General features: G+C 54.0%; 1 protein-coding gene across 1 annotated transcript in view; it reads left to right on the top strand.

The window, feature by feature from the left end:
* Positions 1-7,013: 7,013 nt before the first annotated feature.
* KCNQ3 (potassium voltage-gated channel subfamily Q member 3) overlaps positions 7,014-19,237 on the top strand; it is a 131,519-nt gene continuing 119,295 nt past the window's right edge. Inside the window, exon 1 of the mRNA XM_029062911.1 lies at positions 7,014-7,405. Coding sequence (XP_028918744.1) covers positions 7,029-7,405 — 377 coding nt within the window. The 5' untranslated portion in view covers positions 7,014-7,028. The remainder of the gene's footprint in view (positions 7,406-19,237) is intronic.

The raw sequence follows: 19,237 nt of genomic DNA, 5'->3' as shown, positions 1-19,237 counted from the left end.
CTTGGGAGAGTGTACAACAGAGTCGGGACACACGTTCCCTGTCCATAAGCTCAGTCTAGAGGTAGTATACCTTCAACAGAATACCCGAAGACGAGGTATAAATACAGAGATAACAACGAGAGGACGGCAGAAGGAATAAATAAGCAGGCATATCCATAACCGCTAAGCATCACAGATGGGGTTCCGTTCCGAAGGGATGGAGATTAGTCCGGGAAGGCCTTTTGGAAGAATTGGGATTTAAGAGGGGCTTTAAAAATAGGGAGTGGTGCGGTCTGGCAGATTCGAAGAGGGAGGGTGATTCCGGGAAGGAGGAGCGTGAAGTTAGAAGTGGGAATGAGGGAAGAACAGTGAGGTTGGCTCAGAAAGAGGGAAGTGTGCGAGCTGGGGAGAAGCACTCTCCGCTTCTCCCACTCCCTTCTACGTCATCCCGTCTCGCTCCCTTTATTCGTCCCTCATCCCACAGCACTTGCGTCCGTATCTGTAACGTTTATTTATATTAATGTCGGTCTCCCCCTCTAGACTGTAAACTCGGAAGGGAATGTGTGCGTTTACTATTGTACGGTTCATTCGTTCATTCAATAGTATTTATTGAGCGCTTACTACGTGCAGGGGACTGGACTGAGCGCTTGGAACGGACAATTGGGCAGCAGATAGAGACAGTCCCCGCCCAGTGATGGGCTCACAGTCTAAACGGGGGAGACGGCAAAGCAGAACAGAACAAAACCAAACAATATCATCAAGATATACAGAATCGTAGAGATAGACACATCGTGAACAAAATAAATAGGGTAATAAATAATATATACAAATATGCAAAGTGCTGAGGGGAGGGGAAGGGGGAAGAGCAGGGGGCGGGAGGGGGGAATGGGGAGGGGAGGAGGAGCAGAGGGAAAGGGAAGGCCTCCTGGAGCAGGGGACCTCTGTCGCTTCACAGCTCTGTGCCTCAGTTTCCTCATCTGTAAAATGGGGATTAAGACTGCGAGCCCCACGTGGGACAACCTGATTACCTCGTATCTACCCCGGTGCTTAAAACGGTGCTTGGCACATAGTAAGCGCTTAACAAATGGTACTCTCCCAAGCGCTCAGCATAGTGTTCCGCGCACAGGAAGCGCTCCGTAAATACGATCGACTTTCCGAAGGGGGCAGAAATGTAAGACGGGGACAACTCGAAGGCAGCCGGGAGCTCCCAGCCTCTGGTGTCCTTTCTCTCCCTCCCTGTAGAGGAATGTCCAAACTGGATGGTTTCTCGCTTCTCCTCGCTCCATCCCTTTCCTCCTTCCTTCCCCCTAGAAGCAGCGTGGCTTGGCGGTCAGAGCCCAGGCTCGGGAGTCGCAGGTCATGGGTTCCAATCCCAGCTCTGTCACTTAGCTGGGTGACTTTGGGCAAGTCACTTCACTTCTCTGTGCCTCAGTTACCTCAAAGCAGCGTGACTTAGTGGAAAGAGCGCGGGCTTGGGAGTCAGAGGTCACGGGTTCCAATCCCAACTCCGCCACTTGTCTGCTGCGTGACCTTGGGCAAGTCACTTCACTTCTCTGTGCCTCGGTTCCCTCATCTGTAAAATAGGGATGAAGACTGTGAGCCCCACAGGGGACAACCTTGGCTCTCCCCCAGCGCTTAGAACAGTGCTTGGCACGTAGTACGCGCTTAACAAATACCATCATCGTCATCATCATCTTCTTCTGCGTGGCCCAGTGGGAAAAGCCCGGGCTTGGGATTCAGAGGTCGTGGGTTCTAATCCCGACTCGGCCACTTATCAGCTGTGTGACCTTGGGCAAGTCACTTCACTTCCTCGGTGCCTCAGTTACCTCATCTGCAAAATGGGGATGAAGACTCTGGGCCCCACTGGGACAGCCTGATCACTCTGTATTCCCCCCCAGCGCTTAGAACAGTGCTTTGCACATAGCGCTTAACAAATATCATTATTATTATTCTCTGGGCCTGGTACCTCATCCGTCAAATGGGGATGAAGACTGTGAGCCCCACTGGGTCAACCTGATCACTGTGCATTCGTCCCCCAGCGCTTAGAACAGTGCTTTGCAAATTGTAAGCGCTTAACAAATACCATTATTATTATTCTCTGGGCCTGTTACCTCATCCGTCAAATGGGGATGAAGACAGGGAACCTCACGTGGGACAACCTGATGACCTTGTATCTCCCCCCCCCCAGCGCTTAGGACAGTGCTTGGCACAGAGTAAGCGCTTTTCATTCATTCATTCATTCATTCATTCAATAGTATTTATTGAGCGCTTACTCTGTGCAGAGCACTGGACTAGGCGCTTGGGATGAACAAGTCGGCAACAGATAGAGACGGTCCCTGCCGTCTGACGGGCTTACGGTCTGATCGGGGGAGACGGACAGACGAGAACAATGGCAATAAATAGAGTCGAGGGGAAGAACATCTCGTAAAAACCGATGGCGACTAAATAGAATCGAGGCGATGTACAATTCGTTAACAAAATAAATAGGGCAGTGGAAATATATACAGTTGAGCGGACGAGTACAGTGCTGTGGGGAAGGGAGACTGTGGCTCAGTGGAAAGAGCGCGGGCTTGGGAGTCAGAGGTCATGGGTTCGAATGCCACCTCTCCCACTTGTCAGCTGTGTGACTGTGGGCAAGTCACTTAATAATAATAATAATGTTGGTATTTGTTAAGCGCTTACTATGTGCCGAGCACTGTTCTAAGCGCTGGGGTAGACATAGGGGAATCAGGTTGTCCCACGTGGGGCTCACAGTCTTAATCCCCATTTTACAGATGAGGGAACTGAGGCCCAGAGAAGTGAAGTGACTCGCCCACAGTCACACAGCCGACAAGTGGCAGAGCTGGGATTCGAACTCATGAGCCCTGACTCCAAAGCCCGTGCTCTTTCCACTGAGCCACACTTCACTTCTCTGGGCCTCAGTGACCTCAGCTGGAAAATGGGGATGAAGACTGGGAGCCTCACGCGGGACAACCTGATGACCCTGTATCTTCCCCAGCGCTTAGAACAGTGCTCTGCACAGAGTAAGCGCTTAACCAATACCAACATTATTATCTTCTTCCCCCACCCACCCTTTCCAGTCCTAAGCAGGCCAGGCTCGCTCTGCGCAGGCGCACAACGGCTGCGGGCCCCTGAGGCCACGCCCATCTAAGCCACGCCCCTCCTAGGACACGCCCCCTTCTAGGCCACGCCCCCTCGCTGCGGCTTGTTCCGCGCAGGCGCACTGCTCCTCGTGCTCTGCGGCCGGACGGTTGGGGGGGGGGGGAGGCTCTTAAAGGGCCAGGAGCCTCCTCCCATTCATTCAATAGTATTTATTGAGCGCATACTAGGTGCAGAGCACTGTACTAAGCGCTTAGTTTCCCCCCCCAGGATCATTCCAGTCTTTTTGGGCATAGAAGGGGCATGGTTGTGAGCTGAGACCCCCTTGCAGGACGCATGAAAGTCTGGAGGCAGGGGAAGCATCCTGCGGTTAATAGGGGCAAGGGATGCACTGGGCCTCAGTTCCCTCATCTGTAAAATGGGGCTTAAAACTGTGAGCCCCACGTGGGACAACCTGATCACCCTGTGTCTACCCCAGCGCTTAGTACAGTGCTCTGCACATAGTAAGCGCTTACCAAATACCAACATTATTATTATTATTATTATGTGGGACAGGGACTGCGTCCAACCTGATCACCTTGTCTATCCCCCAGGGCTTAGGACGGTGCCTGGTATTCATTTAACGGTACTTATTTAATTGGGAATAAACCAGTGGCTGGTGGGGGGGGGGGGGCTTCTGCGGTTAACCGAGAGCGGGGGGGGGGTTAACCGGGAATAAGTCGGTGAATAATAATAATAATAATGTTGGTATTTGTTAAGCGCTTACTATGTGCAGAGCACTGTTCTAAGCGCTGGGGGAGATCCAGGGTCATCGGGTTGTCCCACGTGAGGCTCACCGTCTTCATCCCCATTTGACAGATGAGGTCACTGAGGCCCAGAGAAGTGAAGTGACTCGCCCACAGTCACACAGCTGACCAGCGGCAGAGCCGGGATTCGAACCCATGACCGCCGACTCCCAAGCCCGGGCTCTTTCCACTGAGCCACGAAGCAGCAGCATGGTGTAGAACAGGGGCCTGGGGGGCCTGGGTTCTAATCCCGCCTCCACCACTTGTCTGCCGTGTGACCTTGGGTAAGTCACTCGACTTCTCCGCGTCTCATCTCCCTCATCTGCCAAATGGGGATCGAGACTGTGAGCCATTTGCTTGTATCCCCCCTCCAGCGTTCACTACAGTGCCTGGCACATAAGTCTAATGATGATGATGGCATCTGTTAAGCATTTACTATGTACTTCTAGACTGTCAGCCCGTTGGGGGGTAGGGATCGTCTCTATCTGTTGCCCGAATCGTACTTTCCCAGCGCTTAGTACAGAGCTCTGCACCCACTAAGCGCTCAGTAAGTACCGTTAAATAAATACCAGGCACCGTCCTAAGCCCTGGGGGATAGACAAGGTAATCAGGTTGGACGCAGTCCCTGTCCCACATAATAATAATAATAATAATAATAATAATGTTGGGATTATGTTAAGCGCTTACTATGGGCAGAGCACTGTTCTAAGCGCTGGGGTAGACACAGGGTGATCAGGTTGTCCCACGTGGGGCTCACAGTTTTAAGCCCCATTTTACAGATGGGGGAACTGAGGCCCAGAGAAGTGAAGTGACTCGCCCACAGTCACCCAGCTGACGAGGGGCAGAGGCGGGATTCGCACCCATGACCGCTGACTCTTTCCACGGAGCCACGGTGGCTCTCGGTCTCAATCCCCATTTTACAGACGAGGGAACTGAGGCTCAGAGAAGTAGAGTGACTTAGCCAAGGTGACACAGCAGACAAGTGTGTTTATATGTACATATTTATTATCCTATTCATTTTATTAATGATGTGCATAGACCTATAATTCTATTTATTGACACTGATGCTACGGCTGCCTGTCCACTTGCTTTCTTTTGATTTCTTGTCTCTCTCCCCCCATCTAGCCTGCGAGCCCTTGGGGTGGGGATGGTCTCTGTTACCCAATTGTTCTTTCCAAGCGTTTAGCACAGTGCCCCGCACACAGCGAGCGCTCAATAAATACGATCGAATGAACGCTCTGCACACCGTAAGCGCTCAGGAAATACGGTCTGCGCGAATGAATGAGCGAACGAACGGAGGGCAGAGGTTGGATTAGAACCCATGACCTTCTGACCGCCAAACCACGACGGCCCGCTGTAAGCGCTGAACAGATAATTATGAATTATTAGCGGGGGTCCGTTCTGCAGGAAGGGGGGGGGGGGATGTGTGGGAATGGCTAGGGAATCATTGGAGTCTCCGTCCGTCCTTGGAAGCAAGCGGGAATCCCGGAGGACCCTTCCCCTCCTCTCCCGTCTCTCCTTCTTCCCCGACTCCTTTCGGAGATCTGGGAGGGGGGGGAAGAAGAGGGGGGTCCTCATCTCCCACCCCCCCCCCGACTTTTCCTGGAGGAGGGAAAGATGCAAAGAAGCAGCGTGGCTCAGTGGAAAAGAGCACGGGCTTTGGAGTCAGAGGTCATGGGTTCAAACCCCGGCTCGGCCGCTTGTCAGCTGTGTGACTCTGGGCAAGTCACTTCACTTCTCGGTGCCTCAGTGACCTCATCTGTAAAATGGGGATGAAGACTGTGAGCCCCACGTGGGACGACCTGATTCCCCTGTGTCTCCCCCAGCGCTTAGAACGGCGCTCGGCACATAGTCAGCGCTTAACAAATACCAACATTATTAGTATTATTATTAAGAAGCAGGGAAAAAGGGGCCGGGGGACGCGTCCGGGCTGTTTGGAGCATCTGCTCCCCGGGGAATGATGATGACGGTACCGGTTAAGCGCTTACTCCGTGCCAAGCACTGTTCTAAGCGCTGGAGACCGGTCTTCTCTCCTTCCGCCCCCCGGCAACTTTATCCCTGCGGAAGACACCGGGGCGAAGAGAGAGGGGGGGAAAAAATATGCCAAGGAGAGGAGCAAATAAGCAACACAGGCAATGCGGGGGAGGGGGGCAGGGAGAATGGAAATAAGCAATGGGGGGGGGGGCAAAAATATACGCCAAGGAGAGGGAAATAAGCAATTTGGGGGGGGGGGAGGCAAAAATATATGCCAAGGAGAGGAGGAAATAAGCAATTTGGGGAGGAGGGGCAGGAAGAATGGAAGGGAATCCCCCCTCTCCTTCCTCCTCCCCATTCCCTAAGCCCCTCTTCCGAATTTCCAACCTCTCCCCCGGGGCCCAAATAAGCCAAGGTCCAAATTAGGCCGCTGCCGAAGTCTGGGGGAGCTGCAGGGGTGGGGGGGACATTGGAGGATGAAGGGGTCGGCCCCCCCCCCCCATGAAGGTCCAGCGACCCCCTTTAGGGTCATCCGGGGGCGCGGGAAGGGGGAAGGGGGGGCCTCCCGATTCCTCCCGATTCCTCCCGATTCCTCCCGATTTGCCGGAGACGCACAATGGGCCACGCCTTAGGGGGAGGCTGCTGGGGAGGGGGCGGGAGAGGGGAGAGAGCAGGGGTGGGGGCTCCCAGAACGAAGGCAGGAGGGAGGGGGGGGGGGGGGAATGGGAGAGAAAGAGGAGGAGGAGGAGGAGGAGGAGGGGGCGGGGGGCTCCGGCATCCGGCTTGTAAATAAACTCTGCGATGGTTTCTCCGGGCGGCTGGGCCGGGCGCTGTCACCAGCACCAGCCTCAGGACCGGCTCCGGGACCAGCCCCTCTCCTCTGCCATCCTCTGCCCTCTTCCCCGCGGCCCCGTCCCTCTCCTCCTTTCCATCGTCCTCCCGGTCGTCGTCCTCCTCGCCCCCCTGCCCCCCGTGCAGGCCGGGCTCCCCTCCGGCCAGGTGACCCCCCTCGACCCCCCGGCCCTCGCCGCCCAGCCTCGCCGGGGACGGGGCGGGGGCCCGGATCATGGCATTGGGATTCCCGGACCTGCCTCCGCCTCGCATCCCTAGCCCGCATTCCGGGAGCGGGAGGAGCGGGAGGAGCGGGAGGAGCGGGAGGAGCGGGAGGAGCGGGAGGAGCGGGAGGAGGGGATGGGACTGAAGTCCAGGAAGAAGGGGGCGTCGTCGTCGGCGGCGGCGGGGGGCGTCGACGAGGGTAACCCAGGGGCGCAGGGGTCGGAGGGGAGGCCGGCGGGGCCGGCGGCGGCGGGGGAGCTGGGCCTGGGCGGCGGAGCGGACCGGGACGGGACGCTGCTGCTGCTGGAGGGGGCCGGAGGGGCCGGAGGGACCTCAGGCCCCGGACCGGCCGGCCCCGGCAAGCGGACCCCGCAGGGCCTGGGCCTGCTGGCCAAGTCGCCCCTGGGCCGGCCCGCCAAGAGGAACAACGCCCGCTGCAGGAGGCTGCAAACTTTGATCTACGATGCCCTGGAGAGGCCGCGGGGCTGGGCCCTCCTCTATCACGCCCTCGTGTGAGTAATGACCGCCGGGCCGCTTCGGGGAGCGTCCAACTCTCCGCCGAGCGCTGCGCCCAGCGTCCGGGACCCCCCGGCCTCTCCCCTCGGGGTCGCCGTGTTGGGGCGCCTGGGTGTCTCTCTCTGTGTGTGTGTGTGTGTGTGTTTCCTCCCTGGGAGCGTGGGGGGGTGTGGGTGCTTCATCCCTGCAAGGGTGGGGGGTGTGGGGGTCTGTGTGTGCATCATCCCCGGGGGCGTGGGGGATGTGGGCGCTTCATCCCTGCAAGAGTGGGAGGTGGGGGGGTCTGTGGGTGCTTCATCCCCGGGGGCGTGGGGGATGTGGGCGCTTCATCCCTGCAAGAGTTGGGGGGGTGGATGTAGGGGGTCTGTGGGTGCTTCATCCCCGGGGGCGTGGGGGATGTGGGCGCTTCATCCCTGCAAGAGTGGGAGGTGGGGGGGTCTGTGGGTGCTTCATCCCCGGGGGCGTGGGGGATGTGAGCGCTTCATCCCTGCAAGAGTTGGGGGGGTGGATGTAGGGGGTCTGTGTGTGCTTCATCCCCGGGGGTGTGGGGGATGTGGGCGCTTCATCCCTGCAAGAGTTGGGGGTGTGGGGGTCTGTGGGTGCTTCATCCCCGGGGGCGTGGGGGATGTGGGTGCTTCATCCCTGCAAGAGTGGGGGGTGTGGGGGTCTGTGTGTGCTTCATCCCCGGGTGTGGGGGATGTGGGTGCTTCATCCCTGCAAGAGTTGGGGGGGGTGGATGTGGGGGTCTGTGGGTGCTTCATCCCCGGGGGCGTGGGGGATGTGGGTGCTTCATCCCTGCAAGAGTGGGGGGTGTGGGGGTCTGAGTGTGCTTCATCCCCGGGGCCGTGGGGGATGTGGGCGCTTCATCCCTGCAAGAGTTGGGGGTGTGGATGTAGGGGGTCTGTGTGTGCTTCATCCCCGGGGGTGTGGGAGATGTGGGTGCTTCATCCCTGCAAGAGTTGGGGTGGGGGTGGGGGTCGGGTCTGTCATCCTTGGAAGGGTGAGGGTGTGTGTATGTGTGACTGTGTGTGTCTGTGTGGGTTTCCTTCCTGGCAGTGCGTGTGTGTGTCTGCTTCAGCCCCGCAAGAGTCGGGGTGGTGTGGGTGTGGGTCTGTGAGTCTGTCATCCCCGGGAAGGTGGAGGGGGGGGGGGTCTGTTTCGGCCCTGGAAAATGCGTGTGTTTGTGTGAGTGTCTGTGTGGGTTTCCTCCCTGGCTGTGTGTGTGTGTGTGTGTGTGTGTGCTGCATCCCTGCAAGTGTGGGGGCGCGGGTGTGTGTCTGTGAAGCGGTCAATCCTGGGAGGGTGAGGGTGTGTGTTTCGACCCTGGAAAGTGTGTGCGTGTGTGTGTGTGTGTGTGTGTGTGTGTGAAAGATCCCTTGAGTGTGTTTGTCAGTGTTTCCCCTCAGAGACTCTGTGTGTGTATGTGTGCTTCATCCCTGGGAGTGTGAGGGTGGGTGGTTCAACTCTGGAAAGTGTGTGTGTGTGTGTGTGTGTGTGCTGCATCCCTGCAAGTGTGGGGGCGCGGGTGTGTGTCTGTGAAGCGGTCAATCCTGGGAGGGTGAGGGTGTGTGTTTCGACCCTGGAAAGTGTGTGCGTGTGTGTGTGTGTGTGTGTGTGTGTGAAAGATCCCTTGAGTGTGTTTGTCAGTGTTTCCCCTCAGAGACTCTGTGTGTGTATGTGTGCTTCATCCCTGGGAGTGTGAGGGTGGGTGGTTCAACTCTGGAAAGTGTGTGTGTGTGTGTGTGTGTGTGCGTGCGATCCCTTGAGTGTGTTTGTGTTTCTTCTGCGGAGTGAGAGTGTGTGTATGTGTGTGTGTGTGTTGGGGAGAAGGTGTTGCCTGCTCTTCCTCTTCTCCTGTCCTCCCGGAGCACGGGTCCAGGGTGCCCTCCCCTTCAACTAGCCCCACGAGGACCTTCTCCGGCCCCGCTTTACCGTCCCGACCCCCGGCACCTTCCTCGCCCTCTCGGCTTCCGTGCCCCTGCCCCCTGCCCCGCTCCGTCCGGCAGGCCGGCGCCCGCCCCGCCGGGCACGCTGCCGCCGTCTTGTCCCCGACCCCGTCGGCACCCCAGAGGTGCCTGCCCGCCATCCGGGACGGGGCAGGGAGGAGCTGACGTCGGAAGCCAGACGAGGGGCCGGGAGGGTGGGGGTCGGGGTCGGGGGGGGCGACGGTGGGGTGGGCGTCCTCCTTGGTTTCGGAGAAAGCGCAGAGAGGTCAGGGCGGGAGAGCTGTCCATTGAGACGTGCAGAGTGGACGGACCCAAGGTCAGGAAGCGACCCTGGGAGGGAGTCACCTAAACCGTCCCCTTGCCTCCGGGCTCAGCCCCTCCTAATTCGTTTCCAGATGGGGTTGGGCGTCGAGGCGGTGAGGTGGTGGTCGGGGAGGGAAATCCTGTGGTCCAGAAATGCCTCAGGCCAGCGAACCTCTGCCCTCCTGGCCCGCCCCGTCCGGCGAGGGGCAGGGCTCTTGCCGGTCCCGTAGGCCGGGGTGCCTTCCCTGCCTCCGGAAGGGGCCGTGGGCCCAGGGAGCCGAGCCGCGCGTGTGTCTGCCATCCCCCCGGGCTCGTAGAGGGAGGGGGGCGTTTCTCCTTGCGGCCGCAGGCCGGGGAGGGGGCGTCTATGCAGTAGCGGTAACGGTGGCCCCGACGAGCGGCGACGGGAGGGAGGCCGCGCGCTCCCTGCTAAGAGGGAGATCGCGACGGTGGAAGGCACGGGAGGCGGTCGGCTTAATCCAGGGAGCAAGACAAGAAAATGCTGGGTTGGGGTCGGGGGGTGAAGGTAATTGGCGGGCAGAGCAACGTGGTCGGTCGTGTGGGTTCGAGGCCCCTGGCTGTGACAGCGATGTTCCGTGCCCTCTCTTGGGAGGGTGCCCAGATCCGGGCACTCCTGCAAGATCGATGGGCAGAGGTACTTCGACCTTGGCTACCGCCCATCAGTAGGAGGGCTGGCCTGAGACCCAAGTGAGTCTCAGGAGTTCCCTCTTCCTGCCTCACCCGTGCACGTGCCCGGGACATTTCGGGCAGACGTACACAGCCGCCTTACTCTGACAATAATCCAAATATTGTATAACGCTCATATTTATGGAACACTTCTATGTGCCAGAGCCTCGTGCTGAGCACTCCAGGGATACGGGACAATCAGATGGGACACGGTCTCCGAACAGCTCAATCTCCGAGGGAAGGGAGAGCGGGGATCTCACCCCCATTTCACAGATCAATCGGTGGTATTTACTGAGCACTTAACTGTCTGCAGAGCACCGTGATAAGCGCTTGGGGAAGTGCAGTGTAACGGAGCTGGTAGACACGTTCCCGGCCCGCACGAGCTTACGAGAAAACGGGGGACCGGAGAGGTTAGTTGATTGGCCCGAGGTCCCACAGCGGGCCCGTGGCAGAGCTGGGACGAGGAGCTGTTCGGGATGGGACTCGGGTGTGGACGGATGCTCTTCCAGGTGCCGAGGACTCCGAGTTGCTTGTCCGAGGCGCTTCAGAAAACTTTCATGGGCCAAGACGGTGAGGTCCAGGGGAGGGGAGCTGAGCCGCTGGGACTCGGAAGGGGCCAGGTTCTCACCGAAGCTTGACCGCTGGGTGGCCTTGGACAAGTCTTGTAATCTCTAGACCCAGTGGCCCCGTCTTGCAAAATAGGAAAATAGCGTTGTCCTTCCTTGTGTCCCTGCGGTTTCGGAGGCCCGCGAGGAGATCGCCGATGACAAGGTGCTTTGAAAAATCACCCTCTCTAAATGTAGGGCCTCGATATAACTGTACTCTGCAACTGAACGGAACAGGGAGCTTGGGACAGGAACTGTGTCACACCTTTCTTTTTTATTTCCCAAGCACCTCGCACAGTGCTTTTCACCCAGCGGATGTTCAATAAATAACAATGCTACTATCGTTCCGGATACACAGCGAGAGGTTGCGGGCCGAATCGACAGAGAAAAATACGTATTCGGGGGCGGGAGGGGGGCGGTCCCTTCAGTCATTTTAATCCATCAGTCAGTCGACCAGTCATCATCGATCGAGCACCTTCTTGGCAAGTATCATCATCATTAACGGACTTATGGAGTGCTGTGTACAGAACGCTGCACCAAGCGCTTGGGCGAGTATAGCATAACAGAGTCGGTAGACCCGTTCCCTACCAGCGTGATGCTTACAGTCTAGAGGTCAGGGATACTGTCATCGTGGGTGACGGAGGAGGAGATGCCCCAGGGGTTGGAAGGGCAGATCCGGCTGAAAAAGCACTGATGTTGGCATCAATAGTCCTCGGCAGCGGTAAGATGTACATATGTCAACCGCCTCAGCGCCCCCGTTCCCCCTGATTCCAATCATCGCCGGACCTGGCAGCTTGTCGTTGGGAGCACGGGGTGAAAAGGGGACTGGGATTTTAGGGGTCAGTGGGGACTGGGCGGGAAGGAATAAGCTTCGCTGAGCAGCAGACAGGCCAGAAGACCAAGATTTGGGGACTTTTCGGCTTTGACTGGAATCCCTCAGGTCCTGTCAGAGGGCTGGGGTGAGTGAGATAACAGGTGACGGTACTTCTTGGTCCCCACGTTTGTCTGTGTCTGACCATCTAGTCTCATGGGGTCATAGCTTATGCAACCAGAGTGATGGTGAGAAACTCCTACATAACAAATTTGGGTCGGAGGGCTGGCTCCCCCACTGGGATATTAGTGAATAGTAGTAATAATAATAATTATAATTATAATAAATACCATCTTCCATTTAAATAATCTCTTTCTCTTTCCAAGGCACATTTTACAGCTTATTTCTGTGCCTCATCTGATTGTATGGTCTTTGTCCCGGGGCTCAGTACAGTGCTTTGCACATAATAAGCACTGAACAAAAACCATAATTCATTAGCACAAAATCCCTATAAGGTAGGGACAGGTGTTTTTATCTTCATTTTACATTATCCTCCCCCTCTGTTTCCTCTCTCTATTTTCCTTCGTCTTTCAGTCTTTCTTCTTTTCACCTCATCCTCTTTGTCCTCTTTCTCGACCGCTCCCTTCTATGCTTTCCCCTTTTCTCGAGTGTCCTTGCCCCTTTCCTATCCTTTTATTATGCTTTTCGGTATGTCTCTCTCTTTCTCTATACTCCTCTCACCTCCCCTCCTCCCCCGCCATCCATCTCCTCTCCTTCCCTCTATTCTTACCATTTCAGCATCCTTCTTTACCTTCTCCCTCTGCCCAGTTTCTCCTTCTTTCTCCATCTTTCACGCCCTCTCTCATCTTTCACTCCGTATCGGTTTCTTCATCCCCCCTCTCTGGGTATTGGCTTTCTGTCTTGGGAAATAGCTCGAGTCCGAAATTGAAAACGACTCAAATCGAGGTAATAGTTGTGGCATTTATCGAGTGCTTCCTTCATTCAGTCGTATTTATCAAGTGCTTTCTGTGTGCAGAGCACTGTACTGAGCGCTTGGGAAAGTACAATACAACAATAAAGGATGGCAATCCCTGCCCACAGTGAGCTCACAGTCTAGCTTACTGTGTATCAACTCTGGGAAGTTTATGAGATCGGACCAAGTTCCTCCCCTATTATATCCCTCTTTTGTGATGAGGAAACTGAGACCCAGAGAAGGGAAATGACTTGCTCAAGGTCACACAACAGGCCAGTTTCAGAGCTTTGACTTTGAGAGGCCCCCAGACACTGGTTTCTAGGATTTTGAGTTTCAGGCAATCTATCAATCCACAGTAGTCATCGAATGCCTACTCTCTGCAGAGTCTTAAGCTTAAGCACCTGCCGGAATATGATTCAGTGGTATTTACTGAGTGCTTAGTGTGTGCAGAGCACTTTGCACCAAGCATTTGGAAAGTACAATTCAGTTGATTTGATCCTTGTCCTCAAGAAGCATGCAGTCTTATTATCTTGTATCTACCCTTACACTTAGGACAGCACATAGTAAGTGCTTAACAGATGCCACAGTTATTATCCTTATTCATCCAGTGTTGGAGATGGAGATGAAAATAAATTTCAGGGGAGAGGAAGCAATAATAATAATAATAGTATTTGTTAAGCACTCACAATGTGCCAGGCACTGTACTTGGCTCTAGGGTGGATGCAAGCCAATTGGGTTGCACACAGTCCTTGTCCCACATGGGGTTCACGGTCTTAATCCCCATTTTACAGATAAAGTAACTGAGGCACAGAGAAGTTAAGTGACTTACCCAAGGTCACACGGCAGACAAGTGGGGGAGGTGGGATTAGCACCCAGGTCCTTCTGACTCTGAATAGAGTATAACACTCTCTGCATAAGTGATGCGGGGAGGGTTGGGGGGGGGAGAGCGGGGAGGAAGGGGGCGAGGAATTGGGGTAGGAAGAAGTGAGTATCCTAGTGCTTAGTTGATGCAGACCTGGTGGTTAAGGGGATGTTGGATTCAGGAATGGCTTCTCTGATCTAAGAGGAAAACCAAATCGAAACTCCTACTGGATGTTTCAGAGATGGATCAGGACGACTGAAAGGAGCAAAGGCCTTAGATTGAGGTCAGGTGCTTAGAGTCTTGGAAAAAATCTATGAATTACTTGTTTCTTTCCCTATTTTTCCTCTTGCCTTTCTGTTCTCTCTCTTTCCGCCTTTCCCCACTTCACTCTCTTGTTTTACCTTCTTTTGCCCTTCCTTTCCGTGCTCCCCCTTCTCCCATCCTTTCTCTTCTTCCTTCCACCCTTCCTTCTATTTTGTGTTTCTCCTCTTCCTCTTCACTCTCCCCCTCTTCCCCTTTCTCCTCCAGTGTCTTTTCCTCCCTCTCCACCTTCTCCTCCTTCTGTCTCCATCTTTCTCTCTTTCCTCCACCTCCCTCGTCCCTCCCCTTTACCCAGTGGTGGGTAGAAATAAGAAATCTTAACTTGCAGCCAGAAGGATTCAGGTTTGACAAGATGGAGACTGTTTTCTGGAAAAAGAGAATTATTATAAAATGGAAATACAGCTTGGAAAGATGATTTCTCCGTAAATCTTAAAAATCAGGAAAGACCCTCCCTTGCCCGGGAGAGTTTAGATGTGATCCTTACAGGAGGCAGGGGGATGGATGGACAAGACGACCTTTCAGGGCACCTCCCGTCCCAGAGTTTTGATGAGGAGAGTGAAGAATGGAGATGCGTTGGTAGAAATTGGAAGCGGTGGCAGCGAGTGGTTGGTTTGTGGGTGCATTGTGCCGCAAGAGGAATTGAAGTGGCGCTTTGTATTTCGAAGGCCAGAATGCAGGAACTGGGTGTAGTCGCTCAATTAAAAACAAATTATTTTCTTCAGTCCTGCTGAGGCCCTCGTGTTTTGTGGCCAAGGACATATTTTTAGATTGCATTTTCAGACTGGGCTTGACAAACCAGCCCTAATCATTGTATTTCAAAGCAAGGCAGTCTTCTGTTTATTTTCATTTTTGCACCCACCAGTCAGGACGGTGTGATGACACGTTGTTCCTTATTGCTGACGGAATGATAATAATAACAGTGATATTTGTTAAGCGCTCAGAAGCAGCGTGGCTCAGTGGAAAGAGCCCGGGGCTCGGGAGTCAGAGGTCATGGGTTCGACTCCCGGCTCTGCCACACTTGTCAGCTGTGTGACCGTGGGCAAGTCATTTCACTTCTCTGTGCCTCAGTTACCTCATCTGTAAAATGGGGATTAACCGTGAGCCTCACGTGGGACAACCTGATTACCCTGAATCTCCCCCAGCGCTTAGAACAGTGCGCTGCACATAGTAAGCGCTTAACAAATACCAACATTATTATTATTATTATTATTATTATGTACCAAGGTCGGATATAGCCCCTGTCCCACACGGGGCCCCCAGTATAGGGCCCGGAGAAGAAACCGAGGCCCAGAGAAGGTATGTGACTTGCTCAAGGTCACTCAACAGACACGGGGCGGAGGCGAGATTAGAATTCAGGTCCTCTGACTCCCAAGCCCCTGCTGTTTCCACTAGGCCCCGCTCCTTCTCCGAAGAGCACCCTTAGAGGATTAGTCACGTGTGAGCCTGGGACGTAGTACATCGGGGAAAGACTGTCCCTTCTCCAGGATCTCCTACCCCGGACCTGGCTGCGTTGGAGCCGGTCGAACACTGGGAGACGTACACGTACACGCCAACGCGTAGGGGATGGAAATGAGGCTCGCGTCTGGCTGGAGATGTGGAGAGAGCAACAGGTCTGTGTGCAAACATCATCTCGAGCGGCGGAGCGCGTGTGTTGGGGCTCCGCAGGGGGTACGGCGATTTCCTCTCCATAGCGAGCAGGTCCGCGTATCCGGACCGCCTGCCCGTGATTATTCAGTGCTAGTTATCTGTTGGTGTGGGCGCTCAGGTCAGAACGGGAAACATACAGAAATATCCGAGCAGGGCAACTAAAAGCGTTTGGTGGCTTTTTATTTTTAGTTGCATTAATTTCTAGCGGTAGATACCGTGGTCTCCTTGTGTCAAGCAGGGGATGTGTGGGGTTTAAGGTCAGTCAACCAGGCAGACGCTAGACCATCCACTGAAGATCCAAACGCCGCAGAGCGTCGCGTTCGGCACTGCGGGAGCGCCAAAGAGAGAAAAAAACGTGAGCCTCGACCCCGCGGTTTTACAGTCGAACCCAGGGTATCAGGCTGAGAAACAGGCTGGCCTAGTGGGAGAAGAGGCATTGGCCTAATGGATGGAGCAAGGGTCTGGGAGTCAGAAGGACCTGGTTCTAATCCTGGTTCCTCCACGTGTCTGCTGTGTGACCTTGGGCAACTCGCTTCACTTCTCTGTGCCGCAGTCACCTCACCTATAGAATGGGAATTAAGACTGTGAATCCCACGAAGGACATGGACTGTGTCCAACTGACTAACTTGTATCTACTCTAGTGCTTAGTAGAGTGCCAGGCGAATGTCATTTTAAAAGAAGGGGGGCTAAAATAGACACACAGTTCTAAAGAAGCTTACGGCACAAGAGGCAGAAATGTACCAAAACATAAGAGATACACAAATATCCCGGTGACAGAAATAAACATGGTGAGGCTAGACAGAAAATAATATTCGTATAATATTGTCAGATATGGTAAGGGCTTACTCTGTGCCAAAACACCGTGGTAAGCACTGGGGTGGATACGAGATAATCGGATCCGACGCAGCTCACCACTGAAGCGGGAGAACCGGTATCTTATCCCTCTTTTATAGAGGAGGAAAATGAGGTCTAAGGAGGCTAAGCGGTTTGCGCAAGGTCACCTAGCAGTCCAGGGGCAGAGCTGGGATTGTATTCCGAGGCACCCGATTCCCAGGCCAGTGCTCTTCCCACCAGGCTGCACTGCCTAAAAAATGTCAGATGTGTTTGTTTCCTCCACCGACTGCTGCTGCAGCTCTCTGACCCGTTAACGTAGTATAGTAATTCTGATAAGAGAAACTGAAAGAATTAAATCCAATTAGAATTAAATCTCCGACTGGCTGATACCGAAGTCTAAAATGCTATTAAGTAACTAACTCTTTGAGGATGAACAATAGTTCTCATTCATTAGGTGAGGCGCATTAGCCTCTTTAAAACAAGGCTGAGTTCAATCCCAAGAGCATTTGCGTACATACCCATAATTTATTTTAATATCTGCCTCCCCCTCTAGAATGTAAGCTCCAGGTGGGCAGGAAATGACTCTATCAATTCTGTTGTACTCACCCAACTGCCTAGCACAGTGCTCTGCTCACAGTAGGCATAAAATAAATACAAATGATAGATGATTGCCATAGGATTTTGGATATCTTTGCTAACACTTTATTGTTAAGAAGATTACAGTGTCTTTGCGCTAACTCTCTGTTTGGGGGCTTAATGATTCTGTCCATCGAGCCTGGAAAGCTCATAGGGATTACCCAGAAATAGTGAACGCTGAAATTCGCAGTTTCGGGGCCCTGAGAAAATTTGGAAGTTTCTTCCTTTGTTTTGACATTACTCTTCTTCTAAGTTGTTTAAATGAGAAGCGATTGCGTCGTCCAGATCGAACTCTTATTTCAGTTTCATAACACAGCTAAAAAGGCTCCGACAGTCTGTCGGATCAATTAGCGTGAGCCTGTGGAACTGAGCCAATGGGCTGTGATCAACATGTTGAAGATTGTTTCTACTTTTATTTCATACTTTAAGGTTCCAGTCCCACATTCGGGGCCCATGATTTCCTAATTTTCGTATTTGGGTCTATTTGAGCCATCTATCACATTTGTGTGAAGCGGAAGGAGTGTGGCCCAATGGAAAGAGCACGGGCTTGGGAGGCAGGATCTGGGTTCTAATTCCGCCCCCGCCGATTGCCTGCCGGGTGAGACATTGGGCAAGTCATTTCAGGTCTCTGTGCCTCAGTTCCCTCCGCTGCAAAATGGGGATTTGATACCCGTTCTCCCTCCTACTTAGATTGTGAGCTCCATCTGGGACTCGGGTATCTTGTATCTACCCCAGCACTTAGTACACTGCTTGACACATAATAAGCGCTTAACAAATACCCAGATCATTTATTATTATTGATCCATCTCTGGGAACACCCATAACTTATGTGGGATTTCCAGTACCTTGTCAGGGGCACCAAAGGATTAGTCCCAAATCCACAGAAAACATGTGAACATCCAAGACTTCTTGGTTAGAGCGTCACTTTTCCAAGACCTTAGATTCAGTGGTTGCAAACACAGAACCTCAAGGAGAAGGGAGAAGGCCTCAAGCTGCTATTGATTTCTCTCTCTCACCAGATCGGAGCAGATGTCGATGGGAAGTCCATCGGCAGCCCATCCGTCCTGGAAGTGCGTGGGGAGCGAGAGGTGGGCTGCTAACTGGGTACTGCCTTTTCGTTGGCGTGTCCTCACTGGATTCCAGGATCGGGTTTTCACGACCACGGGCCCCAATTCCTCTTTGTCCTTTCTCTTGCCCTTTCTCGGAAGTGTTATTACCGTGGTGTTTGTTCAACACTTGCGATGTTTTTTACGGTATGTGTTAAGTGCTTACTAGGTGCCAGGCACCATACTAAGCGCTAGGGTAGATGCAAGATTATCGGGTTGTACACGGTCCTTGTCCCAGCCAGGTTCACTGTTTTAACCCTGATTTTACAGATGAGGTAACTGAAGCACAGAGGAGTGAAGTGAATTGCCCAAGGTCCCACAGCAGGCAAGTGGTGGAGCCAGAATTAGAACCCAGGACCTCTGACTTCTAGGCCTGTACTCTTTCCTCTAGGCCACGCTGCTTCCGCTATTATGTGTCACGCGCTGTGCTGAGTGCTGGAGTAGGTCTAATCAACGAATGGGATTTTTTGAGTGCTTACTATGTGCAGAGCACTGTACTGTTTGGGAGAGTACACTACAACAGAATTGTCAGACACGTTCCCCTGCCCGTGACGAGCCTACAGCTCTAGCGGATTGGCCACGGTCCCCGTCCCGCAGTCTAAAAGGGAGGGAGAGCAGCGATCTTATCCCCATTTTCAGAGGCGGAAACTGAGGCCTGGAAAGGTTAGGTGCCCAAGATCACAGAGAGGGCTGGGGGCAGAGCTGAGACTAGAAGTTGGGCCTCCTGACTCTCAAGCCAGTGCTCTTTCCATTAGGTCACGCTGCTTCCCCAGAGCAAACAATCGATCAGTGGCATTTATTGAGCGCTTACTGTATGCAGACACTGTACTGAGCGCTTGGGAGAGTACCAAGCTGGAAGAAAACTGGAATCGTTCCTTGATGATGTGCAGGATTTCAGCCCCAGTCACGAGTGCAGGGGTTTACAGGTGTGTCTCCAACCTCACCAAAACTTCAAATGCTTTTAGAATCCTAGGCGGTTTGGCTCCCAGGTTAAGGTGCGGATGGATCATTTGGGAAGTTAAGAAACTCATTCAGGTTTGGCACGGCGATTAGTGTCTCTGCGTGAAACAAATCGAGTTAGAAACCATCACCACCGG

This window comes from Ornithorhynchus anatinus, chromosome 4 (genome assembly GCF_004115215.2).
Source record: "Ornithorhynchus anatinus isolate Pmale09 chromosome 4, mOrnAna1.pri.v4, whole genome shotgun sequence".
Lineage (NCBI taxonomy): Eukaryota > Metazoa > Chordata > Mammalia > Monotremata > Ornithorhynchidae > Ornithorhynchus > Ornithorhynchus anatinus.
The sequence above is the reverse complement of the archived record's forward strand: the minus strand, read 5'-3'. Positions and strand labels throughout refer to the sequence as shown.